Raw genomic sequence first — 27442 nt, 5'->3', positions numbered from 1 at the left:
CTACCCAGTTTGATAATGTCATCATCATCAGGTGATAAAGTTAGGAGGAATTTCACCTGTTTCACCCCCAGCAAGTGTTTTTGTTTGTTTGTTTGTTTGTTTGTTTTCCAGGAGAAGAGACTAGAGGGAGGGAGAATGGTGGTAAGACCCTGGGTCCCCTACGCTTATCAGCAGCCATCTGAGTGCAGGCTGTGCTCCCAGCTCTCAGCTCCCAGTCCTCTGCTGAGGGTCCCGTGGCCTGTCAGGTGCATTCTCTTCACTAAGCTTTGTAACCATGCATTCCACCAGCCTGAATGGGCACTCTCTCAGCTCTGTCTACGGAGGTGCCCAGCTGCTCTGACAGATGTCCTTCCTCGTTGAAACTTGCTGCCTTGCTTACCACTAGTCTGTCTCACGTCTGAGACCCTTTTCTTATGGGAAGACAAGAACCTCCATTCCAGCCAGCTCCTGTAACACTTAGAGCAGGAAAATCCACCTGCAGCCACTTTCTGTATCCACCTGCTTCCGTGGCTGTCCCCGAGGCCTGCTCGAATGCTTGCACTTTGATGGGAGACCCATGAAGGGGGTTTTTCTCCCAAAAGAGCCTCAGCTTCTTCTTGCGCCTGGCTCAGAAAGGGGGGCCCTCCAGGACCCTGAGATGGTTCAGGCTACAGACTTGACAGAGCAGGGAAGATTGAAATAACCTGGGACATCCCATTCACGGTGATGGAAAGCTACTAGCAGCCTGGGACCTGACGCCAGGCTGGCATGGGGAGGAGGCCAGCGCTGTGTCCAGCAAGCCTGCCCTCCTACAGGTTGTTGTGGGCGACCTGGCCACCTCAGCTAAGCACAGAGAGAGTCAGGACAGAGGGAGCAGGAGAAATATCAGGAAGAAAGTGGAACACTCCTCAGAAAGGGGCTTCCATCAATCCCACCAGGACCAGCCAAACTACAGGGTCCTCAAGTCTATCCTATTACTCAACTCAGAGAAGAAACTCGGAGTCTTCCCAAGAAAATCTCTACACACAGCTGGTAAAGTGCACTCAGAAAACAACAATGGGCAGGTGTTTGGCACAGCGGTTAAGTCACTGTTTGGGCCACCCGCATCCCGTGTTGGCACACCTGGGTTCAAATCCCAGCTACTCCACTTTCAGCTTCCTGCTAAGGCACATCCTGGGGAGGTAGCAGATGTGGTCAAGTGCTTGGACCCCTGCTGCCCACACAGGGGACCCAGCTGGAACTCGACTCCCAGCTTCTGCCTGACCCAACCCTGGCTGTTGCAGGTATTTGGAGACTGAACCAGCCATTGGAAGATACCTCTCTCTCTCTCTCTCTCTCTCTGTCTCTCTGCCTTTCAAATAAAATGAAAATGAATAAACTTCAAAAGTTTGTGGGAAAATGGAATTAAAAGATAAGTTTATTAAAAGAAAAAGAAAAAACAGCAATAGTGTGCTCCCCTTAGTAGGAAACGGAAGCAGGCGGCCTCTGAGGGGAAGAATGAACTGGCCCCTCAGACAATGACAAATGTAATAGCCATCATTTCTTCCAAATGTAGGTACATGGCAAAATGCCTTCTTCCAAGAAAAATAACCTGCTTCTCCATAGAGTGTACCCAAAGAGAGCGCTTCTCCAAGGGAGAACAAGGAAGCACAGATCTCAGCACTTCTCCCACAGGCAGATGACAAGGCTGGGGCTTTTCTATTTGCAATTTTGTTTATTATCGAATCAACTTGGAAACATGGCTCAAGATCACGGGGGAAAAAAAATTCCACCCATAGTGGAGCAGCTGCTTGGCCTCAGACCCAGCGCCGGGCTCTGGTGTGCGTGTTGAACAGGTGGTCTCGGCCTGTACCCAAGCCCAGATAACAGGGAGAGGGGGAGGGCCCTGCTGGCATCAGCAGAACTGTCCCCCGCCCAAGGGGAAGCGAAGACATTCCAGGACCCTTGATGTGACCTCCTCCTCGGCTGGGATTCACCCTGTCCTCCCCCTTCCCCCTCAGCGGATCCTCTCAGGTCTGAGCCTCCATAACTGGACACCGGCTCCCTAGGCCAGCATCAGACTTCTCTGCCAGCATTCACTGGTGCCACTGGTGCCTCTGAGGGCATCTCCCCTGACCACCATCTCCCTTCCCACCATGGACAGGACCAGGTCCCGCTGGTATTTGGCAAAAATTGGCTGAAGAGTGAGTAGGGGTGAGAGCATACCCCATTCAGGAAAAAGCAGGCGGTAGGTGCTTGGTGGTAGCAGGAAATCCTGAGTTGAGCTGAGGGCCCATGCGTAAAAGGGTTTGAGAAGAGTCCTGTGTTCTGCCATCAAAATGCTGCTGAAGAGAAGGAGAGGGCGGGGTGAGTTGAACGCTGCCCACGGGGGAGTAGAGGGAGGCCCACCCTGGAGAGGCAGGGAGGGCAGCAGGGACAGGAGAGTGCCTGGGGCAGATCTGGTGTCCCCTGGTTGGGATGGGGAGTTGATATACCAAGCTCATGATGCCGTTTGGTGCCTGGGGCAGCTCCATCCTCGGTGCCTCCATGAACCCTTCAAAGGACCCGTCAGCTCCCTGGATGCTGGGGAAGAGGAGGAACAGGAGTGTAGGACAAGGCTTGAGCTCAGCCTGAGTTTAAGAGGGGAGGCTCCCAGCCATGGGAGTGCAAAGCAGACTGACCTGTTTAGCCGCAGGGCCTGGGCTGGTTTGCTTGGTGCCTGCAGCACTTGGGTCAACCTAAAATGCCAGCAAGAGGAACCAAACAGTGAGGGAAGCAAGCCTGCTGGCTCCACAAGCTAGTGCCACTCATTTGTCTATTTATGTCGGGGCCAGCCAATGTCTGTATGTGATGCCCGCATTGTCACCCTTCCTCCTTGGGCTCAGTCCTATACCCACAAGGAATTAAGAGTTTATGGGAGACAGGCAGGTTTCAAGTGGAGGGCAGGGGTCAGGAACAGAGATAAATGCCCCGTGGACAACAGACCAAGGCCAGAGCCTCCTCCCCATCCATCCCACCCCAAGAATGGACTTTGCCAGTGACGGGAGCTTCTTCCTCCTAGTGTTCTCTGACTTTCATCAGAAGGCCTCTAGAGGAAAGGCCCTCCTCAATCTCAGTCTGTCTGCCCACCAGTGTGGGCACTGTCATGAAATCTTGGGTGAGACCACCTATTATAGCCATGGGCGGGCCAGACGCAGACAGAGGGTTTAGGGCTAGGAGTCTTACCCCTGGGTGAGCTTGCTAAGGAGCCAGCTCAGAGCCAAGAGGACAAGCACACCAGTCGCTGTCAGTACCACCACAAACCAGGACTCTGGCTGCCAGACAACCTCTGTGCTTGTCACAAGCAGGGGTGTCATCGTTGAGGAAACCTGAAAGGGGCACAACTTCACCACTGCCCTGGCAGAAGTCCGGCCATCCCACACCCCAGGGTCATTCTTCCACATCAGTCTCTCCGCAATCAACAGTTTTCTCTGGAATGCCTTCCCCATTGTTCCATTGGACACACTGGCACCCCTCACCCCCCTCCAAGTTCCTCTCTCCCACACCCTGAGGGCCTGCCGATACCCTCATTGTGGTTCTGTGGGTGCTGGTAGCCACTGTGCTGGCCCTCCAGGGAATGAGATGCACAATAATGGTGGCCGTGGTGCTGAGGTGGGGGCTGGAGGGGCCTTTGTCCGCCACACGGATAAGCAGCTCATAGGTACGGGGCTGCTCTGGCCAGGGGAGCCCCAACACAGGGCCATTGTGCATGAGGACTGCCCCTTGCAGGCTGAATCGCCTCTGGCTATTCCCTGAAAGCAGAGAAGCAGCCAGAGGTCTCCTTGGCTGGTCTTGGCCTGCCCGGCTCCCAGAGCCTTGTGGTCCCCAGAGACCCCACCTCTCACGATGCTGTAGGAGAAGGCCAGGCGCTGGGGCTCCTGGGGGATCTGACATGACATCTTAGTCACCTCCACGCTACGGCCCGGGGGAGGGTAGATGGTGAGTTCCTGAAAGGGGGGCTCACACTCAGGGGCTTGGTCATTCACGTCCTGTAGAAAGGCAGCCAGGTTAGGCATGGGCACAGCCCACTCCCCAAACCCCCAGGCCAGCACCTCAGACTCCCCCCCACCCACAGCCAGAGCCTAGGCATCACTCCCACTCCCTTCCAGCCAACCAGTGGAAGAAATTGAGGCCCAGAATAGAAAAGCAGAACGCCAAAAGGCAATCCGAACACTTGTCTTTCCAGGCCCTTGCAAGGCCTCAGGGCTCAATCACCTCAACCTCGATGGTAATGGTACAGGAGCCTGAGCGGTGGTAAGTGGGGTCCTGGTCTTGGCCATGGTCAATCAGCAGGACAGCCAGCCTGTACAACCTCTGCTGCTCATAATCCAGAGGCCCCAGGAGCTGAACCTCTCCTGGAGGGGGCGGCCACAGCCTCAGCCTGCGGAGCCAATGCTGGCCCCAGCCCTCCCTCCCAGCCCTTGGGTGGAAGTACCACTGAGACGGTCCACGGCGAAGGTGGCAGGCCCACCTGAGACGTAGTACTCAATGCTGTTGTGTGGGTAATCCAGATCTGTGCCTACCACGGAGCCCAGCAGAGTGTGGGGCCCTGCATCCTCCCGAACCCGGAACGTTTGTGGCACACAGGCTGGGGAGAACTCATTGACGGGTGTCACCATCACCAATACTGGCACCTCAGCTGGGGGCCATTTGACAGTCAGAAATCTGGCCTGGGATGCCCAGCCCTGCCCTGGGGGCCTAAGGAGGGAGATGGTCTGGAGGGAGACTGGAGAGGATGGAGAGGAGAGCCCACCCCAGCTGGAGTCTAAGATACCCCTGGGGTCCAGACTGGAGAGGATCCTGCCCCGTTGGTTTCTTGACAGGCAGAGTGGACGGTGAGAGAGAGAGACAAAGAGAAAGATCTTCCTTTTGCCATTGGTTCACCCTCCAATGGCCACCGCAGCCGGCACACCGCGCTGATCCAAAGGCAGGAGCCAGGTGCTTCTCCTGGTCTCCCATGGGGTGCAGGGCCCAAGCACTTGGGCCATCCTCCACTGCACTCCCTGGCCACAGTAGAGAGCTGGCCTGGAAAAGGGGCAACCGGGACAGAATCCAGCGCCCCAACCGGGACTAGAACCCGGTGTGCCGGCACCACAAGGTGGAGGATTAGCCTATTGAGCCGCAGTGCCAGCCCCATTGGTTTCTAAAGAGGGAGAGAAATTGTTTTGCAGATGGGAAGTGGGGAATGGGAAAGCCCTGTCCTGGGCATGGGCACTCACTGGTCATCTGGGGCTGACCACCATTGAGCACCAGGATGGAGGCTGCAAGCTGCATGCAGGCCCCAGGAGCGTCACAGTCCAGGGTGGCATTCACCTGGCCAGGGGGGCAGAGGAGGAGGCCCAGTCAAGGCCTGAGGGAGCCATGAGCCACCCTGACTGCTGTTTGCCAGGCCCCTTCCCCCACCATCTCCCTCCCCCAGCCCCCTGGCCCATCCATGGCTTCCAGCCCCAGGCACCCTACGAGTGGGCCTGGGAGCCAGGGGCCAGGCACCTCCAGGACACTGTCTCGAAGGCGAAGGCTGGCAGGGCTGAGAGGGCTGTGGAACCACAGCTGGTAGTCGAGGATGGTGTCAGCAGCAGCGTCCGGGTCAGTGCAGTCCAGGGTGCGCAGCACCATGCCCACAGGTGCAGTCTCAGGGATCTGAGTCCTGAGAGGGTAGGGCAGGTGTGTGGCCAGGCGGGAAGTCTGGCCTAGCTGTCAACCACCCACCGGCCTCACCCCACAGCCCAGCGCGTACTCACACAAGGAGTGCCGGGAAGCAGCGTGGGGGCCAGTGGTTGGCCCCCTGAACAATCACTGTGAGATCGAGCTTGGCGCCGGCCCACGGCTGCAGTCGCTCAAAAGCCTTCACCTGCAGCCTGGTGACTGCCGCATCTGGGGCACGAGCCAGCTCCAGGGACGCAGTGGTCCGGATCACGCCGTCGGCTGATGGGCAAGGTGGGAGGGCGGCGCCGCAGAGTTCAGCCCTGTCCCCACTCCCACTCACCATTCCCGCTGGATTCATCCAGGAGGGGCTGATCGCTCCTGCCACCTCTCCTCCAAGGCCAGGCCCACAAAACCCGACGTCACCCCAGTCTCAGCCCTGGCTCTGGCCTCCTTTCTCAGGAGGGTGAGGAGGTAGCAAGGGTCACCTCTAGGCTGGTCACAGAGGCATCACAGTACCCACAGCCCCACACCCCTCACCACGGCCGATGGAGTAGAACGGGCTGGGCACCGGGGAGAGGATTTCGTAGCGCACGTCGGAGCCCCGTGCCTGGACGTGAAACACCTCTCTCCCAGGGTCCAGGTTATCAGGAATGGTGATATTCTGGGCATGCTGCCTGAACCAAAATGGGGACCCTCTCAGCAGGGTCCACAGGCTCCTTCCCTGTGGCTCCCCTCCCAGGGGAGCCAGGGATACACTCTCCCCTACTCCTGACTCTTGCTGCTAGGTCCTGCCTCTCCCACTGACCCAGGTGGGGGATGCTTACAGGAAAGAGACCTGGCTGGAGGGAGCAGGCAAAACCTTCACCGTCACCATCCCTTGGCAGCTTTGGCCTTGTCTAAGGGATACTGAGATCCGCAGCTGGAAGACCTGCAGTGCACACAGAACGGGAGAGAACCACAGGGTGCGGCCTCCCCTACGTTTACACCCACTTCTCCCAACAAGCAGGTAGCCCCCTCAGGAGCTCTTCAAGGAACCCCAACTTTCACCCCTTCTTAGGACCTGTCACTCTGCTGACAAGTATTCCTTCGAGCCCTGCACCTGTGGGCCATAAGTCCCAAGAAAGACAGCTAGGAGTTGTTTACGATGGAAATTACCACCTTAGAGTTGCCCAGAGCCAGTCACTGAGAGCTGGAACTTCTTAGAAGGGAACTTCTCTAAGCTTGTCCAGACTGCACTGGCCACTTTATCCCATGTCTTCTCCTTGCTAGTAGAGGGCCTGTGAGATCCTAGAGCCAGGGCGCCCCTCTGCTTCCTAGAACTCCAGCGCCCAGCACAGAACCAGGACAAGGTAGGAGAGAGCCAGCATAGGGGAGTGGGTGCAGGAGGTCTGGGAGAGGCACTATTCGTGGAGGAGGCTGAGGAAGCCTTCCCAAAGTTGGTGGCTCCGCCCAGTGCGTGGGTACCCCCAGGGGCCGGTCATACTCACCTTCTGAGCCTGGCCTTTGAGGCCCTGGGGTGGTGCCCGCAGCCATCCCTGCTCATTGATGGAGAAAGGTCCAGGGAAGTGTGGGGGGTCCTGGGCACTGATAATGCTCATCTGACAAAACAGAGATGCCGGTGGCCCCACCCACCCTCCAGTGCCCCAGGGAGCCCTGTCAAGATCCCCCAACAACCCAGCAGGTACCTGCCCACACACAATTTTCCCGTGCCCTGCCGGTGACTCTTACCCCAGCCTAAGCCCTGGCCCTAATCCTTTGTCCTTTCTGCTTTTAACCCTACTCTTTTGCTTTTAAACTCATTTATTTTTTGGATTACGAAAGTGATAAAATTGTCACAGAGAACTCAGAATACATAAGAGAAAGAACACAGCCCCTGGGATGTCCCTACAGGAAGAGCTGTGTAACTGGGAGACGGGCGACCTTCAGTGGTTCTCCCCCGGAACACGCATCATTCAGAGGCTTAGCTGTGTCCTGCAGGGTCCCTCTGCAGGCGGGGCCTGGCCAGGCAGAGGCTGGGCTCGCTCTCCCTGGCCCCATCATTCTGTCTTGCACCGCTGAGCTCACCTGGGCGCCCTGGAGTTCTAAGCCTGGGAGCAGCAGAGTGTAGAGCCGGGCCCCAGGCGTGATTGTTTCCAGCACCTGAATGGTTTCCCCAGCTGCGCAGAGGGTAGGTCAGGGAGGATCTGCTCAGGCTGTGCCTGCCCCTGCCCCCTTGTCTGCTGCCCCTGGGCTCACCTGGGCTGGCAAACCGACCAGCACAGCGGACACGGCTGGGGTCCCGCTGCACATCCACAGAGAGTGGCCCCCGCATCACCTGGTTGCCACACGTGAACTGCAGCTGCAGCTCATAGTGGTTCACCTCCAGGGCGTTCAGCCGAGCTGAGCTGCTCAAGGTCACCTGTGGTGGGTGGGCAGTGCTTTGTGGGGTGCAGGCTCTCCAGCCCCTCCTACCACTGCTGTCTCTGGGGATTTCCAGTCTGCCCCTGTGCCCCCACCATCCCCAGGTGTACCCGTGCCACTACCTTGCCCACATAGCTCCCCTGCCACCTGGTCAGACTGGGTGGATTGAAGAAGGTGGTGGGTGGCTGAACGCTGAGCAACTCCAGGCTGGCCGTGGAGGAGGAGCAGTTGAAGGAGAATGGCTGCAGGGCAGTGCCCGGACCCTGGCTCTCAGAGACATTTATGAACCAGGGCAGGCCGCTGAGGTCTGTGGGGAGCAGAGAATTCAGGCCAGAGGCCCTCTGCGCTCACAGCTCCATGGATACAAGCGCAGCTCCGCCCTCCTGCCCCAGGACCCTGGCGGGCAGTTATCTTGGGCTCAAGTAGCCAAGGCCCTTCCTGGCCCCTACACTTTCACACATGGGGAGTAAGAATTTGAAGCAGTCAAATTAAAGAGTGAGGGTCAGGGGGTCAGACTTAACCCTTTCCTGGTTCTCCCCCAGCCCCTGCCCTCTTGGACCTTATCAGAGAGGGGTTGAGACTTTGAGGAAAACCTGGGCTTCCCTCACCCACCAGATCCTCACCAGAGACCATCAGAGCAAAATGCAGCACCAGGAGCCCGAGAAGCAGCATGGTGGCCTCAGGGTAGACAGCAGCGGAGGGTGTCCACCAGGCCCAACCCGTTGCCAGGTCAGTTGCTCAAACACAGCTGGGCAGGCGGGGCTCCTGGGCCTGCAGGCTCCAGCCCCGCCCATTCCTGGTGCCGGAGCTGTGGTCCCCGGGCAAGCTTCCAGAGCCTGGAAAATCCCATTTTCCACACTTCCCTGTGAATTCTCCCTTTCATTAGCTCAGCCCTAAGGAGCTGTGAGGGGAGGAAACGGGTCCACACTGGTCACACAGCCCTCAGAGATAGAGCACGAACACTGAGCCCAAGACCTGCTGCTTCCCTTGCTCTGAACTCCTGCTGTCCACGCATCAGAACACTACCTGCGCGTAACATCCGAGCCCAGGAGCCAGTGTTTACCACGGTGGTTAGGTCGCAGCACGGGAAGCCCTCATCCCATATCACAGTGCTGGTTGAATCCTGCCTCCTCCATTTCTAACCCACCTAACTACTAATGCACACCCTGGGAAGTAGAAGTTGATGGCCCAAGTACTTGTGTCCCTGTCACCCACATGGGAGACCCCAATTGGGTTCCAGGCTCTTGGCTTCCATCTGGCCCAGCCCTGGCTTTTGTAGGCATCTGAGGAGTGAACCAGCAGTTGGAGGATACCTCTATCCCTCTCTGTTACTCTGCCTTTCAAAAAGATGAAAAGTTTTTAAAAATTGAGCCTATCAACCAAATCGCTCAGAAGTTTTCTACTTTCAACAAGCCAAAGGAACCCATGGTGACAGTAACTAAGAATGGTTATGTTTGGTGACTATCAGTTGGAGGGGAACAGGAAACTTCCTGGAGTGGCGAGGGGTGCTCTCTCTCCTGACCTGGAGTGGTGAGGGGTGCTCTCTCTCCTGACCTGGGCAGCAGCTGCACAGGTGTCTGCAAGTTGTGACATTTATTGAGATGCATCTTTATGATATGTCCTTTTGTTGTATTTATTTCATTTTCTTTAGACCTAATTGGCTTTTTTTTTTTTTTTTGACAGGCAGAGTGGACAGTGAGAGAGAGAGAGACAGAGAGAAAGGTCTTCCTTTTGCCGTTGGTTCACCCTCCAATGGCCACCGCGGCCGGCGCACCGCGCTGATCCGAAGGCAGGAGCCAGGTGCTTCTCCTGGTCTCCCATGGGGTGCAGGGCCCAGGTACTCGGGCCATCCTCCACTGCACTCCCTGGCCACAGCAGAGAGCTGGCCTGGAAGAGGGGCAACCGGGACAGAATCCGGCACCCCGACCGGGACTAGAACCCCGTGTGCCAGCACCGCAAGGCGGAGGATTAGCCTAATTGGCTTTTTAAAAAGATTTATTCATTTTAAAGAGTGACAGAGGAAGGCAAAAACAGAATCAGAGAAGTCTTCCATCTGCTGGTTCACTCCCAAAAGGGCTGCAACAGCTTAGGCTGGGCCAGGCAGAAGCCAGGAGCCAGGAACTCCATCCAGGCCTCTCATACAGGTGACAGGGGCCCACGCATTTGGGCCATCATCTTCTGCCTTATAGAGTGAATTAGCAGAGAGCTGGAACAGAAGTGGTAGTGCTGGGACTGCAACTGGCATTTAGCTATGGGATACAGGGCTTCCAAGTGACAGAGACTTAACCCGATGCACCACCACGCCTGCCCCTCTCAGTGTCTTGACACTGTCTATTCCTCTGCCTAGGATGCTCCTTAAAAATCATTCACTTCACAGGCACACACACACAAAGTTAGAGGGAGGGAGGGTGGGAGGGGGAGAGAGAGAGAGAGAGAGAGAGAGAGAGAGAGAAAGAATGCTCTCCATCTTCTGGTTGGTTCCCTCCCCGAATGCTTGAGATGGCAGGGGCTGGGCCAGGGCCAGAGCCAGGAACTGGAAACAAAAGGAGGGCAGAAACCCAATTACTTGAGCCATCAGCTCTGGCTCCCAGGGTCTGCACTGGCAGGATGCCACAATAGGGAGCTGAAGCTGGGAATAGAACCCAGGAGCACAGATGTGGGACCTGGGTGTCTTAACCACTAGGCTCTACCTCCCCCCTCCTTTTTTTTTTACTTAAGATATTTTTATTTGAAAGACAAAGTGATGGGGGACGGTGGGAGGAGAGAGAACAGATCTTCCATCCACTGGTTCACTCCTCAAATGGTTGGAACTTCAGGGGTTGGGCCAGGTTGAAGCCAGGAACCTGGAATTCCATCTGGGTCTCCCACATGAGTGCAGGGGCCCAAGCACTTGGGCCATCCTCCATTGCTTTTCCCAGGCCATTAGCAGAGACCTGGATCAGAAGTAGAGCAACCCGGACACCAACCGGTGCCAATATGGGAGGCCAACGTCGCAGGAGATGGCTTTATCCGCTATGCCACAGGGTCGCCCCGAGACTGTATCTTGCTTAATATCACCTCTTCTGGGTGTCCCCTCCTCCAAGCTGGCCCACCTCTCTCACTTCAGGAAATTTCCCCGCCTGATGATATGCCCAGTCTCTCCAGGGGCACTCTACCCTCGAGCCCAACTTCTGCTCATACGGCCTCTGAGGACAGACTGCCCGTTCCAGGCATCCAGGGTCGTCTTCTCCCAGCCCCTCCCCGGCCCTCGGTCTGAAAGGCACTCGCTGTCGGCCGCCGCTCACCACTAGGGGGCGGGCCCGCCGCACCGCGCGAAGTCCTGCGGTCCTCAGAAGGGCCGAACCCCGCTCACATCACTTCCAGGGATTGTGCAAGCCGGCCTCAGGCATGGGCCAGGCTCCGAGTGGGTATGCCCGCACGTGGGCGCAGCACGGGGGGCCCTACTGTAGGAGCGCCCGCTATTTCCCCATGGGACAAATGGGGAGGCTGAGGCCACCGCGGGAAGCGTCCAGCAGTGAACGTAGGGACGGTTCTGTCGCGCGGAGCGTCCAGGGGTCCCAAGCCTTCCCCCGTCCGGCTTCCAGCTGCAGCCCCGCCCTGGCCCGAGCCGTCACCGAGCCCCCGGCCCGGCAGAGCGGGGCGGGGCCGTCTCAGCCCCGCCCCGCGTCCGGCGCCGCAGCCTATGGGGGCGGGGCGCGGCTGCCAGATGTTGGGGCGGCGGCGGCGGGCGCTACACAGACCTAGCAGCCGCGGAGCGAGGCGCGGGGTGCGGGCGCCGCTGGCCGGCCGGCCCGGCCCTCTCTGCGCCGCTCCCGCCGGGACTCGAATAGGAGCTGGCAGGCCCGGCGGGGGCTCCGGCGTGGACATGCACAGCGCTCGGCTTGACAGCTTCCTGAACCAGTTGCGCTGGGAATTGGTGAGGCTGGGGAGCGGGCGGGTGTGGCTCCTGAGGACTTGCGTGGGGTGCCCGGCTGCCGTCCGGCCGGAACAATAAACGGGTGGGGGATCGTCCCGAGCGCCCCTCTGAGGCAGGATGGGGGCGGGGAGGTGCGGTGCAGATGGCCCAGATGGCCCGCGTCGGATGTCGGAGGGCCGGGAGCTGCGCTGGGCATCAGGTAACAGCCGCCCAGCTGGCCACGCTGCTGGGGAGGAGGGATGTGGGGGGGGACTTCCTTTGGGGCGGGGCGCGGGAGGCAAGGGACTAAGGAGGTGCGGGCGCTGCTGTGGACATTCCGCATGCCAGGCCGACCTGCACCTCGTACCACACTCCTCACCATCAAAGCGCTGTCTTCCTCTAAAAGTCGCTATGGGCTTTGGGGAGCTAAATCCCCCTAAGAGGCACGGGACGCATCCCCCACCCGGGCCCTGGCAGGACCTACTTCCCGATGCAGGCCTGTAACCCTGCCCGCCGGCCTGGTGGCGGGTGCCGACTTGCCCGGCCCAGCGTGCCGCAGCATGCCGGACTGCCACCAGGTCGGCAAATGGGAGCCACATGAGCTTCTCGTGCCAGCGCCCCCATGCTGGCCCTGTGCTCGCAGGTGGTCTTGCTGCCCACGCCAGCAGGCCTAGCAAGCTCTCCCGGACCCTCTGGCTTGGCTGGGCAGCCAGGGTGACAAGCGACACTCCTCCGACTTCTGCCCTCTCTTTCACTTCAGTTGTGTGGCCGGGACACAGGCTCACCACCGATGCCTGGCCCCCTGCATCTACCTCCCAAAAGTGGCCCAGGTGTGCAGACCGCCACCCACCCCCTCAGGGGGTCAGATGCCTTGGAAGAGGACTCTAGCTGCTGTGTGGAGGAGGAGGAGGAGGAGGAAGAAGCGGTGGTGACCGAAGGCCAGGGTGCAGCCTCAGGGGGCCCCAGGGAGCATGCTCTGGACTGGGACTCTGGCTTCTCCGAGGTGTCAGGCAGCACGTGGCGAGAGGAAGAGCTGCCGGTACTCCAGCGCCCAGCACCCCCACCACGACCCCCTCATAGCCAGCGCTTCTCTGTCAGTGGCCTCGTTCTGCCCAGCAGGGCATCTGTATCCCGTACACCACCTGCCTGCCGTCCACGGCCCAAGTCCACCCCAGATGCCTGCCTGGAGCACTGGCAGGGACTGGAAGCGGAAGACTGGACAGCAGCCCTGCTGAACAGGGGTCGCAGTCGCCAGCCCCTAGTGCTAGGGGACAACTGCTTTGCTGACTTGGTTCATAACTGGATGGAGCTGCCTGAGGCAGCAAGTGAGGCGGGTGATAGAGGTGAACCCCGTGCCCGCGCTCGGCCCCCCCAGTTCCTCCTTGGCCTCTCTGAGCAGCTGCGGCGCCGGCTGGCCAGGGCCCGGCGGGCAGCTATGGCAGGAAAGCGTCTGTCATGTCCGCCTCGCCCAGAACCCGAGCTGCCCACGGACGTGTCACGATTTGCGGCGCTCATGAGTTGCCGCAGCCGGCAGCCCATCATATGCCATGATGTCAGCTACCTCTGACCCTGTCCTCCAGCCAGGGGCAATAAAGGCCTTTTTCTAGACCTTCCAGGCTCTTATCTCTGAGGCTCCAGGAGACAGCCTCGGCCCTGTGAGGCACAGCTCAGGCAGGCCATTCGAACGAGTCATGAGAGGGCACCTGTCATGCCCGTGTCACGCCTGTGTGCATTACTGCATGGGATTCTGTCCATCTTCTCCACTTACACGTTTCTTTGGTGAGCATTTATTGAGTGCCTACTGTAGGCTCAAGAAGCAGGGCTGGTGAAGGAGGGCTTGGTCGAGCTGGACGGTGCAGCAGCAGCTGCATTGTCAGAGCTCATAGTGCAGAGGTGGGAAGGCAGTGTCCTCCTCTTCGCCCTCACAGCTCAGCTCCAGGACCAGTACCCGCAGGCCAGGCTCATGCGCACGGCCTGTCACCTGCTGAACGAGTTCTGTCACGCTGGTAGGAAGAGAGGGTTATTGGGTAGGTGAGCCGTGGCAGACGGAGGGCAACCTGGCCTGGACCAGAGGGTGCTGGTGAGCCACCCGGAGCCACAGCCAGGAGAAGCAAGGAGCGGGAGCAACTCAAGACAGGAAACATCTGAAACTATTTTAGGAGCTGCTGACGCTGCCCTAGGAGGCAGGAAGCTGTGGGTCCCCTGGGAGTGGGCTGTGGGGGGTGGGGCTGGGCAGGGAGTGGGGGAGCCAGTGGAGCTGGCCAAGCAGGCAGCTCCTGAAGGCCCCTCCTCAGTCTCAGCCCTTGCCCCGCCCCCAGCCCATTTGCCAGCTCCATTTGGTGAAAGAATAGTTCAGGAAGGTGTGAGGGGCCCAGAGTAGGGATGGGAGGAGGAGAGGCTGTGCAGCCCCCTCCTCAACCTCCATGGTCAGGTGGGCCTGGTCCCGGGTATGGGCTCACCTGAGGGGCAGGAACTGGGCCTGCTTTGCAGGTGACCAGCTGGCTGAATACAGCAGGGCCGTGCCATGCAGCAGCATCCTCACCCTCAGCCCATGTTGCTCCTGGAGAGAGAGCATGCTTTCCCTGTGTGTCCACGGGGGCTGGGGCTGGGGGCACGGCTGGGCGGGGAGGGGACAGGGCACACCTGGAGATGGGCCAACAGCCACTGCAGGCTCTTCTCGGGCTGCCCAGCAGACACCTTCAGGCGGTACCAACAGGTCCACTCCAGGCTCTGGAACTAGGGGGTGGCAATGGGGAGGAGTGAGAGGCTTCTCGCACCAACCCCCAACCCCTATCCCGTTACTAGCAGCTTTTCCTAGGGGAGGAGCTGGACCAGAAGCAGGAAGCAGGAGCCAGCGGTGGGGGTGGAAGGTGGGATCTGGGCCCAGAGTCTCAGCCCCCACCCCCGGCCATGCTGGGGCCAGCACAGGAAATGGGGCCGGGGGGCCCACACAGGGAAACAGACTATCCATCACACAGGCTAGTTGTGTTGGGGGTGCTGAGGAGGTGGGGCTTCCTCAGGAAGCCAGAGCGAGGCTGCTGCAATCTCCGATAAAGTTGCTGGCTCCTCAGATGCGAGGCTGGAAGCCAGGGGCACACCCTGTTCCCCCAGCCTTACTGCCAGGGCACCCAGGTGCTAACGGCACAGTGACCATCAGGGACCCACTAGGCCAGAGATCCCGACAGGGGACATGGTCCCTAGAGGCCTCCTCTTCCTGTCTCCACTTTCCTTCTGTTTCAAGTCGGGTTTCTGGTGCTTAGAGCTGAGTGCAGAAGGGCAGCAGGCAGCGAGAGGCTAGGACACAAGGGCCCTGGCAACCCCCCTCGGAAACACATCAAGGGTCGAACTGAGACTAGGCTAGAGGCAAGATGGGACTCCTGCTCCTCCCCCTCCCTGTCCCCTCTGTGGACAAAGGCAGGCTGTGTGATGGTTAGAGGTGGGGCACCTCACAGAGGGGCTCTGTGTACCGTGGCCAGAGGGACCCTCGGGCTGCTCAGCAGAAGCCCAGGGCTGGACCATGACCTCTGCCCTCTCTCCTGGTGGGGGCATTCCCTCCACCCCCACCTCCTGTGCCTCAGGAAATGCCAACTGCTGCAGAGCCTGAGCACATGGCTGGAGGAATTCCCGGGCTTGCACTCACAGGAACACCCATGTGTACACTCAAGCACATCCATGCACTCCCATCTGGTACACAGATGTGTGGGCTTGCTCCCTTCATGCCCACACACCAGGGGTGCCCAGATCTCGATGCACCCACACCTGTGACATTAATGCACAACACGCACCCTCCCCTCTAGGGCTGCAGCCCTCACCCCCTTGTGTGGCAAGCCTTCTGCTCTTGAACACGGCTTGGAGAGGCCATGCAGGGGGCAGACAGACCCTTTCTTTTTGGTGCTGGGGCCTAGTCCCTCCTTCCCACCACCTCCCCCAGGGGTACTCCTGGGAAGGAGGGGCTGTGGGGGATGTCTGGCTCCACTAATGAGTTAAAGCTGCAGCTCCCCCAGACCCAGGGCTGCAGAGGGCTGGGGCAGGGGGGGATGGCTGACGGCTGTTTCCTGTGTCTGACAGGTCCCAGCCTGGCTTCCCAGCAGGAGAAAGGCTGGAGGGAGTCTTGAGGACTCCCCCACAGTCTGGGTCCAGGAGAGAGCCTGCAGCTGGGGTGGGGCCTGTTCCACTGAGTAGGCCTGAGGAAAATCCTGGCCTCATGAGGGTCTGGTTGGGGTGTCAAGGGCTCACCATCTGGGTGGCTGGTGCGGAAGGTACCCAGCGAAGGAGGCGGTTTTCAGCCAGGTGCAGATAGCTGTGACGATAGGCACCAAGGGTCCGTGACCCACCTACTACCTTATATAGCTCCAGGCCCACCAGGCCTGCCACTGCTGCTGTAGTGGTGGCGATGGCTGGGATAATCCGGCCCACAATTTGCTTGCCCTGCCAACAACAGGAGATTTAATCTGGGCCCAAGGTGTAAGGCTAGAGCTTGACTACACCTTCAGACATGAGTCCCAAGGGGCAGGGTTACCTGGGCCCGAGTGACAGGTGGGATCCCATAGTTCTGAGATCGCAGGTTAGCTGCTGCCACCACAAAATCCATGTGGAAGTTGCTGTCATCATCCTGTGACAGCCGAATCACATCAGTTTCTCTTAGTGGGTGCCAGGGCCCATGTCTACATGCAGTTCAGTGGAGGTACCCGCCCTCTCCCCACCCATCACAGAATCAGGCTGAGGCTCAGGGAGAGAGAACTGCTCCAGAAGAACCCGGGCCAAGGGGTCCCAAAGCTGCCCTCTTGGCTGCTGACCTTCCTGCACAGTCCCCTCAGCCTGACTCCTTGCCCCCCTTGAGTGCCCACCTTCTCAAACATCAGAGGGTTCAGAGCAGGGTGCTCGCTCCATACTCCCAGGACCTCCTGCAACTCCTTCAACAGCTCAGGGCCTGTCACAGGAAGGGGTGTTGGGGCAGTCCTTAGCCCTAGCTCCTGTCCTCTTCCGGAGCCTGGTGTCTATTCTTGGTCACTGCCAAGCCTGCTGCTTACAATTCCTGGATCAAGTCAGGTAACCTCTTCTCTGATGATGCAGTTTCTTCCCCAGGAGCCCCAATTGTGTGTGTGTGTGTGTGTGTGTGAGAGAGAGAGAGAGAGAGCATTCATGTGTGCACACGTGCACACACACGTGAACTCTGTGACTCCTCTCCTAGGGACCACAGCTGGGCAGGTCCGAGGACCCGATGGGGAGAGAGAGAGCATTCATGTGTGCACACGTGCACACACACGTGAACTCTGTGACTCCTCTCCTAGGGACCACAGCTGGGCAAGTCCGAGGACCCGATGGGGAGAGAGAGAGAGCATTCATGTGTGCACACGTGCACACACACGTGAACTCTGTGACTCCTCTCCTAGGGACCACAGCTGGGCAAGTCCGAGGACCCGATGGGGAGAGAGAGAGAGCATTCATGTGTGCACACGTGCACACACACGTGAACTCTGTGACTCCTCTCCTAGGGACCACAGCTGGGCAGGTCCGAGGACCCGATGGGGAGAGAGAGAGCATTCATGTGTGCACACGTGCACACACACGTGAACTCTGTGACTCCCCTCCTAGGGACCACAGCTGGGCAAGTCGAGGACCCGATGGGGAGAGAGAGAGAGCATTCATGTGTGCACACGTGCACACACACGTGAACTCTGTGACTCCTCTCCTAGGGACCACAGCTGGGCAAGTCCGAGGACCCGATGGGGAGAGAGAGAGCATTCATGTGTGCACACGTGCACACACACGTGAACTCTGTGACTCCTCTCCCAGGGACCACAGCTGGGCAAGTCCGAGGACCCGATGGGTTTTTGTTTTTGTTTTTCATTGTTGTTGTTGCTGAGAATCTGCCAGAACTGGGACAAGGTGTCAGCGGCAGGAAGGACCTACTGAGGTCCAGAGGATTGAGTCGAACATAGAAGGAGCCCGAGAGGTGCTAAACTGACACCAGGGCCCCCAGGTCCCAACTTCCTTCTTCAGCACAGGCTGAGGACAGGGCAGGCTGCTGAGTGGCAGCACTAGGGGAGCAGCGCTCCAGAGCCAGGGAGGGGCCTTACCAAACTCAGCAGAAGCCTGATCCCTCTCTGGAGCCCTAGTGAGGATGGGGGCCAGCCGCTGAGGGTCAGTCTGTGGCAGCGACTTCAGCAGCAGCCCTTTGAGTGCAGCAAGGCCCAGCGAGCCGGGTAGGCCATGCATTCGCGCATACAGGTTGGCAGCTGCCAGCACGAAGAGGAGGTGGTTTTCCTGCGGCCAGATGGGGAGTAGGGGCAGGGACATGTTAGAGGCAGGCACGTCGGGAACAGGGTGAGAGGTCACTGTCCACTTGTGGATCTCTGGCCTGCCTCTGCTCCGCACAGGGACACCCAGGCTCTTTCTTGGCGTCTGTGCATCTCTACAGAATGCAGAGGTGCCTCCCTGTGCTCTGAGGCACCACATCTCTACCTTGGGGCTCCCTTGGAGACTCCACTCACTTGGTCCATGTCAAATTCCAGGGGCTGGGGACACTGTTTGAGACCCGACCAGAACAGAGTTCCATCTTCAAGCACCTAGGGAGACGGAGGCTGCTGTGCTCAGTCTGGTCCCGCTGAGTCCTCAGCCCCCCGACCCTGGTCACCCACTCTATCAGGGGGGATGTGACTCAGCAGCTGGATGATGCCATAGTGGAAGCGCAGCTGCCAGTGGCCATGGGCCCACACCACGCAGTCTTCCCAGTTCTGTGGCCGTGCCTTCAGGACACCTAGCACTGGCCGCAATAAGGCCAGTGTCTGTGGCCCGTCCATATCTGCCAGGGAAGTGTGTGCCCTGCGGACAGAGAAGGAAGTCGAGGCTGAGCTCGGCAGACACTGGTGCTTTTAGCCCTGGCCTTCTACCCGCCTCTGTTGGTGTCCTTACTGTCGGGCGCGGTTGATGGTCTCTGCAGACAGCCGGAAGAGTCCCTCAAACTCATCCCGAGCCCACTGTGGCGGAGGGAGGAACGATGAGGTGTCAGGTGGGCAACAAGTGCATAGCTACGGGGCAGGGCCGGGTGGGGTGCTTCCCACCTGCAGGGTGTGCTCAGCTGTGCTCGGGAAATGCCGCACGGTACAGACGGGGTAGGAGGTGTCCTCAGCTAAGCCCGAGGCTTTGTAGCCCTCGGTCACGTCTGGCACGAACACTGCAGCACTGCCTTTGGTGCCCTCTGTGCCTGCCTCCAGCAGTGGTTTCAGATAGTGGGTGCAGCGAGCAGCCACATAGTGCCCTGGCAAGGGGGCAGAGCGTCAGAATTGGGCCTGGCACAGCCTTGGGCAAGAGGCTGAGCTCCAAGGTCAGGTCAGGCACTCACGGGCCTGGAAACTGTCCAGGGCAGCAGCCACGCCATTCACACGTGAGAAAAAGTGGTCCCCGTAGACATGCTCTGTGGTGGGATCCAGCGGGTAGGTGAGTGGAGTCACCTGTAGGTCTGGGTTCAGTCGCTGGGCAGCTACAGCAGCCACTTCTGCCTTGGGTCTCTGGGAAGCAGGGCGGAAGATGTTGGGTCAGGGCAGGGGCCTGTGAGAAGATTGGGGCCTTGTGGGACATGGACCGGGATAGGAGGGAGAGGTCACTCACACCAATGTCCTGGGGCCTGAACAGGAACTGACGGCTGAGGTTGGAGCGTTCTACGTGGTCCATGTCGGCAACAGTCACACTTCCGCCGCCCCCAGCTCCCAGGCCCACTAGGGCAAAGCCCTTGAGCAGCTCACAGCCAATGGCGCCAGCACCTACCTGCCGGCAGGAGCAGCCTTAGCCAGATGGCCTGCCCCAGCCCCTGCCAGACACGCTCCCCACTGGCGGTCTCATCCCTCAGCTCACCAGGAGGTAGTGCTGGCGGCTCAGTTTCTCCTGAAATCCAGCCCCAAACACAGCTATTTGCCCATCATAGCGGCAGCCTCTCTAGGGGACACACGGAGAGGTCCGTCAGTGACGGCTGCTGGCCGCCCTGCATCTTCTTACATGGAGCCTTCTGAATCAGGACCGGGGGACCAGAGCTCATGTTTCTGCCCTGATCTTGAACAAAGCCATACCTTCCCCCCACCAGGCTCTCACCGGGACGCAGTCCTCAGGTTTGGGAAGGATGTCCCCATTTTCCGGAAGACAGTCGAGAGCATCAAAGTACAGCCACTGGTCCAAGGGCATGAACTTCCCCGAGATTGCCTGAGGGCTGGCACCTTAGCCTGGGGGCTCCTGCCACCTCCCCACACCCTCAGATGCTGACCGGAGGCTACACCCAGCCTCCAGAGCCACTGTCTGGTGCCGGGTGCCCTCTGGCACACACTGCCCGCCCCACCTTCCCAGAACCTCCCCTCTCCGCACCTGTGCCTGTGCCCACCTTCAGCACTTCCTGCGCAGCCACTGCACCCAGCAAGGCTGCCATGGGGCTCAAGCTGCCAGCACTGCTCAAAGCAGTGATCCGCACTAGGGCCTCATCCAGTGGCTCTTCCAACGGCTCTTCGTCTGTCCCCTTCAGTGGTCCCAGGGCCCGGGCCAGGCACACCACAGCCTCTGCATCAACCTGTGTTGTGGGACTCTGTGGGCATTTTTGCCTCAGCCTGAGCTCCACAACCCTGCTCAACCGCTTTAGGCGGCCATGTAGCCTGTTACCCCACAGAGCAGGAACCATAGCCTGAGGGGGAAGGCCTGGCCCTGTTGCCAGCCTGGGCAGCACCACCTGCAGCTGAGCACCAGACAGAGACTCTGGAGGCTTCACCAATCTGGGTACAGTTTCCAGCCAGGATCTAAGGGCTAGGGTGTGGCAAGGGTCCCCAGGCTGTGGTGCCTGGCACTTCCCATGGACCTGGCCTCCTGTGATGGGGATTTTTCATTTCCCTATTTTGAGCAAGGAAACCGCCCCTGGGATCTCAGCTTGGATCTGTGAGTGCTCTTTGTTGCCTCCCGGCAGACAAGACCCCAAGAAGACAGAGGCTGGGAGTGGGGCCCAAGAGGCTACTCACAGGATCCCAGGGCTGCGGCGGCCGGCCATGGAGGTCCTGGAATTTGTGCAGCGCACGGAAGGCCTGATGCAGGCAGTGGACACGGTGCTGGGAACTCGAGGCCATGACCTGGGGCTGCAGCAGGGCTGTTTCCAGGGGTTTCTGCAGGGGGTACTTGGCTCAGGGCGGGTCCGGAATATTGCAGGCCCCTAAAGGTGCCCAAGCTTCCCTTGTACTCACGTGATTCACGGTCTTAGCTCTCTTGACTTCTATCACAGTCCCGCCACGCAAGTAACGGGAGAAGGTTGCTGTGTCCCCAATCTCCAAGGACCCGTCCTCTGGGGGCAAACCCAGCCTGGTAAATATGGCCGCTGAACCGAGTGGTTCCCATGCCCCATCACATCTGGCATCTGGATCCCAGACATTGCTGAACCCTGAGGACGGTGGAGGGAGAACCTGCCCGGAAGGACAACTGCTCACTCCCAACAGGCACTGGGGCATTGAGCCTGGAGTAGGGGTGGGATTGGCTTACCTTGCACACGGATGGGCTGGGGATCACAGCCATTGAGCTCAACCATGCCTTCAATGCCTGAGAAAGTCACCAAGTGCCCATCACGGAAGGAGTGGGGGACAGTCTCTCTTCGCAGAGTGAGAATGCCAGGGCAGCCCTGGGTAGGAGGTGGCCTGGCTCAGAAGTGTCTGTACCTGCCTTCCTCAGGCCCTTGGCAGCTTCTCTGATCAGCAAGCAAAGGCCAACCCCTCAGCACCCACCTGGGAGATGTGCTGAATCGTGGCTGTCAGTGGTTCCGCCTCGGTGGGGTCCTGGACAGTGAAGTTTTCACCAAAATCACAGAACAACTGCCTAGAGCGGGTGGCAAGGTCACTGAGGCGGCTTGCAGGTTGTGGTTAAGAATACGGGACACTAGGGCAGGCCCGGAGGGCCGGAATTGGAAAAAGGAATTCTGGGAGAGGCCTGGGCGTGAGCATTTGAGGGTAACTGCAGCAGGTCTAGAGACTGGGGAGGAGGAAGCAGGTGGGCGGGACTGGGAACTAGAATAGGGAAGAGGGGCTGGGCCAGGCCCTGGCAGGGTGGAGGGTCACCAGAGCAAACGTGGAGCTGAGGACAGCATGGGGGCCAGCTGCTGACTGCGATGCGGTGGGCTGGCAGCAGCCACTCACCCCACGAGGCCCCGGCTATCGGCCACCAGGAAGCAGACTCCATGCTCGTGGCACCAGGCGCCCACCTTCAGCTGCTCTTCCAGCTTTGAGGCCGTCAGTACCACCACCTGGGCACATGCCATCATCAGCAGGGCTCAAACCCTTGCCTAGCTTCCCTGCTGTTGGGGGCTGGATGAGGGGCTAGGGTGGCCTGGAAAGTGGGGCTGGGGGAGGCACCTGGAAGTCCAGCAGGAAGGCCTCGGTGATGTCACCCAGATGGACAGACACCTGGACAGCTTCATTGAGTTGAGCCAAGAGTTCCCGAGAGGCTTCAGCTCTGCTCCTTCCCAAGTCCCGCTCTGAGAGCAAAAACTAGGGAGAGACCCAGTGCAATCGGAACCCAGAGACCCCTGTCTCACCCTGGTCTGGGAACCGATAACTCCCCAGAACCCTCACCTGGGCGGCCAGGTCAGACCAGCAGGTAGGACAGGGATCATGCAGAGTGAGGCTGCCCACACCCATCAGGACCAGGTTCTTGGCCACCTCAGCCCCAAGGCCCTGCAGGCCTGACAGCAGCACCTTGGCTTCCCGCATCCTCTGCATGGCAGGTGGGCCAAGCACATACCTGCGGAGGTAAAGAAGGCAGGCAAGAGAGATCAGAAGGCCGCCCTGCCCCCACCCGGCTCGAGCCTCACAGCTGCCTGGAGTAGAGCTCCTCATCCAGTAACTGGGAGGGCCCCGGGGCGCGCATCCTCAGCCTCGGGCTGGACAGCAGGCTGCAGTGCTCGGAGAGGGCGTTCTGTGTGCGGAGTGGTGTCAGCAGGCTCCGTGCATTTGGTGCTGCTCAGCTACAGCAGTGCAGTCAGGCACCAATGCGGAAGGAGTGGAGGCCGCCTCTCCCGACAGCTCTCTCACCTCTGTCACCACAGGGGAAACAAAACTGAAACTAGACTCTGAGCCGGCTCCCGGCCCCACCCCTCGGGCCAGGACAGATGCCAGCCCTACGTCGGCCAATCAGGGTCTGTCGCCAGGGATGCGTTCCAGGACTTCCAAGAAACAGCTCTGTTTCTGGGTGTCAGACTTAAGAGTGGGAGGCAAGAGGGTAACCACAGTCAGAAGGGTCTTATTTTTCTGTTAAACTTTTCTTTGAAATTACAGACTCACAAGAAGTTGCAAAAATAGTACAGAGAGGTCCTGTACCTTTCACAAGTGCACCTGTTTGCCTTCATGGAACTTGGGGACAATCCTTTCGAGGATGGACCACAGTTCTCCACAAAACTCCACAACTGCTACACCAAGTGCTTTCACAAGTTGTTGTTGTTTTTAATAGAATTAACTATTTTTAAATACATGATTCAGTGGCATTCAGTGCAACCACAATGTTGCACAAGTGTTACCTCTCTCTAGTTTAAAAATCTTTTCATCAACTCCAAGCACATTCAACACTTACTACCACCACCCTCACTGTAGGGGAACACTAGTATGCCTCTCTCTCTAGGGATCTGCCGCCTTGGGATATTTCATAGAAAAGGAATGATGGGGCTGGCACTGTGGCACAGCACATAAAACTGCCTCCTGCCGTTGTCAGCATCCCATATGGGAGCCAGTTCTAGTCCTGGCTGCTCTACTTCCAATCCAGCTCTCTGCTCTGGCCTGGGAAAGCAGCGGAAGATGGCCCAAGTCCTTGGGCCCCTGCACCCATGTGGGAGACCCAGAGGAAGCTCCTGGCTTGATCAGTGCAGCTCCGGCCATTGCAGCCATCTGGGGAGTGGCCAGTGGATGAGGACCTCTCCCCCCAGCCTCTGCCTCTCTGTAACTCTGCCTTTCAAATAAATAAATAAATTTAAAATAAAATAAATATTTGAAAAAAAGGAATCATTTAAACTATGACCTTTTCTGTCTACATTCTTTCATTTAGGATGTTTTTGAGGTTCACCCAAGTTGTAACCTATACCAATATTCCATTCTTTCTTTCATGGGTGAATACTATTCCATTGTATCTGCAGACCACAATTTGTTTATCCATTCATCTACTGACAGACATCTGGGTTGTTTCCACCTTTTGGCTATTGTGCTATCATTTTTTAAAAGATTTATTTATTTATTTGAAAGTCAGAGTTATACAGAGGGAGGAGAGAGGTCTTCCATCCGATGGCTTACTCTGCAATCAGCCTCAACAGCCAGAGCTGTGACAAACCAAAGCCAGGAGCCAGGAGCCAGGAGCTTCCTCCAGGTCTCCCATGCAGTACAGGGGCCCAAGGACTTGGGTCATCCTCCACTGCTTTCCCAGGACACAGCAGAGAGCTGGATCAGAAGTGGAGCAGCCGGGTCTCGAACTGGCACTCATAAGGGATGCTGGCGCTTCAGGCCAGGGCGTTCACCCGCTATGCCACAGTACTGGCCCCTGTGCTATCATTTTTTAAAAAGATTTATTTTATTTACTTGACAGGCAGGGTTAGAGAGGGAGAGACAGAGAGAGAGATTTTCCAGCTGCTGGCTTACTCCCCAACGGCTGCAACACCCAGGGCTGGGCCAGATGGAAGCCAAGAGCCAAGAGCTTCTTCTGGGTCTCCCACATGGGTGCAGAGGCCCAAGGGTTTAGGCCATCCTCTGCTGCTTTTCCTAGGCCATTAGCAGGGAGCTGGATCTGAAGTAGAGCAGCCAGATCTCAAACTGGAGCCCATATGGGATGCTGGCAGCTTAACCTACCTACCCTACAACGCCAGTCCCTATCATTATTAAGTAAGTTCTTGAGTATCTGCTTTCAATTATTTTGCATATCTACCTAGGTATAGAATGGCTGGATCATGTGATAATTCTATGTTTAGCTTTTTTTTTTTTTTTTGAAGACATTTATTTATTTGAAAGGCAGAGTTAGAGAGAGGCAGAGGCAGAGAGAGAGAGGTTTTCCATCTTCTGATTCACTCCCCAAATGGCTGCAATGGCTGGAGCTGAGCTGAGCTGAAGCCAGGAGCTAGGATCTTCTTCTCAGTTTCCCATGCAGGGACCTAAGGACTTGGGCCATCCCCCACTGCTTTCCCAGGCCATAGTGGAGAGCTGGATTGGAAAAGGAGCAGCTGGGACTTGAACCAGTGCCCACGTGGGATGCCAGTACTGCAGGCGGTGGCCTAGCCTACTATGCCACAGTGCCAGCCCTATATTTAGCTTTTTGATCAAACTATTTTCCACAACAGCTGCAACAACTTACATTCTTGAGGTGGATTTGGCACAGAGGCTAAAACTCAACTTGAAGCACATGCAGTTCAGGTCCCAGCTATGCTTCTGATTCCAGCATTCTGCTGATGGGCATCCTGGGAGGTACTTATGGCCCAAATACTGGGGTCCCTGTCACCTCAGAAGGAGGCTTGGATTAAGTTACTATCTCCCAGCTCTAGTCTGGCCCAGCCCCAGCTGTTGCAGGCATTTGGAGAGTAAACCAGCAGATGGAAAATTTTTCTGTTTCTCTGCCTTTCAAATAAATAAGGAAATGATTTTTTCAAACTTATGTTCTCACCAGCAATGTAAAAGATTTTATTTCTCTTTATTATTGCTAACACTGGTTCTTTTCTTTTTTTTTTTTTTTCAAGATTTATTTATTTGAAGGCAGCATAACAGAGAGATATTCCATCCACTGATTTACTTCCCAAAAGCCCACAATAGCCAGGGCTGGGCCAGGCCAAAACCAGGAGGCAGGAGCTCCGTCTGGATCTCCCCCATGGGTGGCAGGAATCCAAGTACCTGAGCCATCATCTACTGCTTCCCCAGTGCATTCACAGGGAGCTGGATCAGAATTGGAGCAGCTGGGGCTCGAACCAGAACTCTAATACACGATGCAAACAGGCATCCCAAGTGCCAGCTTGACCCACTGTGCTACAACACTTGCCTCCTTTATTCCTTTTTTTTTTTTTTTTGAAAGGCAGAGTGGACAGTGAGAGAGAGACAGAGAGAAAGGTCTTCCTTTGCCATTGGTACACCCTCCAATGGCCGCCGCGGCTGGCGCCCTGCAGCCGGTGCACCGCGCTGATCCGATGGCAGGAGTCAGGTACTTATCCTGGTCTCCCATGGGGTGCAGGGCCCAAGCACCTGGGCCATCCTCCACTGCACTCCCTGGCCACAGCAGAGAGCTGGCCTGGAAGAGGGGCAACCAGGACAGAATCCGGTGCCTTGACCGGGACTAGAACCTGGTGTGCCAGCGCCACAAGGCGGAGGATTAGCCTAGTGAGCCACGGAGGCAGCTATTCCATTTTTTCAAAAAATTATATGGGAAAAGAGTTATGTGGGGCTTGGCCTAGTGGTTGAAATGCTAGTTAAGATGCCCAAGTCCCATATGAGTGCCTGATTCCCAGCTCTGCTCCTGACTCCAGCTTCCTGATACTGCAGACCCTGGGACACAGTGGGGACACCTCAAGTGACTGGGTCCCTGCCACCCATGTGGGAGAGCTGCATTGTGTTCTCAAGCTCTCCGCTTTAGAAAGCCCAGTCCTGGCCGCTGTGGGCATTTGTGGGGTAAACCAGAGAATGGTCTGTCTCTGGTTTGTCTGGTCTGTCTATCCCTCTGCCTCTTTTTTTTTTTTTTAAGATTTATTTTTTATTTATTTGAAATATAAGAGTTACAGAGAGAGGTAGAGAGACAGAGAGATCTTCTATCCGATGGTTCATTCCCCAGATGGCCGCAATGGCTGGAGCTGCGCCGATCTGAAGCCAGGAGCTTCTTCCAGATCTCCCACGTGGGTGCAGGGGCCCAAGGACTTGCGCCATCTTCCACTGCTAGCTATCCCAGGCCATAGCAGATCGGACGAGCAGCAGCCAGGACTAGAACCGACGCCCATGTGGGATGCTGGTGCTGCAGGCCAGGGTGTTAACCCACTGTGCCACAGCGCCGGCCCCTCCTTCTGCCTCTTGAATACTTTTTTTTTTTGGACAGGCAGAGTGGACAGTGAGAGAGAGAGACAGAGAGAAAGGTCTTCCTTTGCCGTTGGTTCACCCTCCAATGGCCGCTGCGGCCGGTGTGCTGCGGCCGACACACCCCGCTGATCCAATGGCAGGAGCCAGGTACTTATCCTGGTCTCCCTCACAGGTGCAGGGCCCAAGCACTTGGGCCATCCTCCACTGCCCTCCCTGGCCACAGCAGAGAGCTGGCCTGGAAGAGGGGCAACCGGGACAGAATCTGGTGCCCCAACCGGGACTAGAACCCCGTGTGCCGGCGCCGCAAGGTGGAGGATTAGCCTAGTGAGCCGCGGCGCCGGCCTTGAATACATTTTTAAAAAGCAAAAACCACCTTGGCTATTGTGGTCTTTTGCTTGTTTTCATTCAATAAACATTTATTGAGTGTGTCAGACTTACCAAAGAAATCAGGACCAGACTCTGAAGTAAA

At 57.9% G+C, this 27442-nt stretch overlaps 3 protein-coding genes across 31 annotated transcripts; 1 reads left to right on the top strand and 2 right to left on the bottom strand.

The window, feature by feature from the left end:
• Positions 1 to 1378: 1378 nt before the first annotated feature.
• Positions 1379 to 8821, bottom strand: CDHR4 (cadherin related family member 4). Of its 7 annotated transcripts, none has more exons than XM_002713202.6 (19): positions 8667 to 8821; positions 8166 to 8350; positions 7879 to 8041; positions 7708 to 7799; positions 7131 to 7241; positions 6468 to 6571; positions 6181 to 6317; positions 5739 to 5922; positions 5488 to 5644; positions 5217 to 5310; positions 4433 to 4636; positions 4213 to 4352; positions 3836 to 3986; positions 3523 to 3749; positions 3184 to 3326; positions 2640 to 2696; positions 2454 to 2541; positions 2272 to 2300; positions 1379 to 1830 (listed from the first exon to the last, which is right to left on the bottom strand). In XM_002713202.6, the coding sequence occupies exons 1-19, from the start codon at positions 8713 to 8715 to the stop codon at positions 1776 to 1778; spliced, it is 2370 nt and encodes a 789-aa protein (XP_002713248.2). In that variant the 5' UTR covers positions 8716 to 8821; the 3' UTR covers positions 1379 to 1775. The 7 variants fall into 7 exon arrangements, with proteins under 7 accessions (XP_002713248.2, XP_089162398.1, XP_069906904.2 ...); XM_070050803.2 differs by having other exon boundaries at positions 1380 to 1825; positions 2185 to 2303; positions 4469 to 4636; XM_089306271.1 differs by having other exon boundaries at positions 1380 to 1825; positions 2185 to 2300; positions 4469 to 4636.
• Positions 8822 to 11728: 2907 nt separating this feature from the next.
• Positions 11729 to 13546, top strand: INKA1 (inka box actin regulator 1). The gene is made up of 2 exons (XM_017343827.4): positions 11729 to 11959; positions 12699 to 13546. The coding sequence occupies exons 1-2, from the start codon at positions 11750 to 11752 to the stop codon at positions 13503 to 13505; spliced, it is 1017 nt and encodes a 338-aa protein (XP_017199316.2). The 5' UTR covers positions 11729 to 11749; the 3' UTR covers positions 13506 to 13546.
• Positions 13547 to 13709: 163 nt separating this feature from the next.
• Positions 13710 to 23016, bottom strand: UBA7 (ubiquitin like modifier activating enzyme 7). 23 transcript variants are annotated; one of them, XM_089306262.1, is made up of 24 exons: positions 22764 to 23016; positions 22525 to 22693; positions 22306 to 22440; positions 22090 to 22196; positions 21682 to 21772; positions 21443 to 21578; positions 21151 to 21366; positions 20932 to 21072; positions 20310 to 20492; positions 20027 to 20134; positions 19793 to 19873; positions 19550 to 19705; positions 19284 to 19449; positions 19003 to 19199; positions 18854 to 18918; positions 18580 to 18763; positions 18433 to 18507; positions 18019 to 18205; positions 16786 to 16868; positions 16458 to 16550; positions 16175 to 16366; positions 14582 to 14674; positions 14398 to 14498; positions 13710 to 13941 (listed from the first exon to the last, which is right to left on the bottom strand). In XM_089306262.1, the coding sequence occupies exons 6-24, from the start codon at positions 21473 to 21475 to the stop codon at positions 13812 to 13814; spliced, it is 2484 nt and encodes an 827-aa protein (XP_089162388.1). In that variant the 5' UTR covers positions 21476 to 21578; positions 21682 to 21772; positions 22090 to 22196; positions 22306 to 22440; positions 22525 to 22693; positions 22764 to 23016; the 3' UTR covers positions 13710 to 13811. The 23 variants fall into 23 exon arrangements, 22 of the variants coding, with proteins under 22 accessions (XP_089162388.1, XP_089162375.1, XP_089162377.1 ...); XM_089306249.1 differs by having other exon boundaries at positions 21151 to 21248; XM_089306251.1 differs by having other exon boundaries at positions 21151 to 21248; positions 22525 to 22665.
• Positions 23017 to 27442: the final 4426 nt, after the last annotated feature.

Source organism: Oryctolagus cuniculus, chromosome 10 (genome assembly GCF_051225735.1).
Source record: "Oryctolagus cuniculus isolate XC-2025 breed Fujian yellow rabbit chromosome 10, ASM5122573v1, whole genome shotgun sequence".
Classification (NCBI taxonomy): domain Eukaryota; kingdom Metazoa; phylum Chordata; class Mammalia; order Lagomorpha; family Leporidae; genus Oryctolagus; species Oryctolagus cuniculus.
The sequence above is the reverse complement of the archived record's forward strand: the minus strand, read 5'-3'. Positions and strand labels throughout refer to the sequence as shown.

Coding starts and splice junctions, on each gene's coding strand:
- INKA1 (XM_017343827.4), top strand. CDS start 11,750: ATGTTGGGGCGGCGGCGGCGGGCGCTACACAGACCTAGCAGCCGCGGA. Junction 11,960..12,698: donor ACCAGTTGCGCTGGGAATTG/GTGAGGCTGGGG, acceptor CTTTCACTTCAG/TTGTGTGGCCGGGACACAGG.
- UBA7 (XM_089306248.1), bottom strand. CDS start 22,788: ATGAGGAGCTCTACTCCAGGCAGCTGTGAGGCTCGAGCCGGGTGGGGG. Junction 20,135..20,309: donor CTGCGCAGGAAGTGCTGAAG/GTGGGCACAGGC, acceptor GCCAGCCCTCAG/GCAATCTCGGGGAAGTTCAT. Junction 19,200..19,283: donor CCTGGACAGTTTCCAGGCCC/GTGAGTGCCTGA, acceptor CCCCCTTGCCAG/GGCACTATGTGGCTGCTCGC.
- CDHR4 (XM_008260655.5), bottom strand. CDS start 8,715: ATGCTGCTTCTCGGGCTCCTGGTGCTGCATTTTGCTCTGATGGTCTCT. Junction 8,351..8,666: donor TTTTGCTCTGATGGTCTCTG/GTGAGGATCTGG, acceptor TGCTCCCCACAG/ACCTCAGCGGCCTGCCCTGG. Junction 2,304..2,453: donor CAAACGGCATCATGAGCTTG/GTATATCAACTC, acceptor CCTTCTCTTCAG/CAGCATTTTGATGGCAGAAC.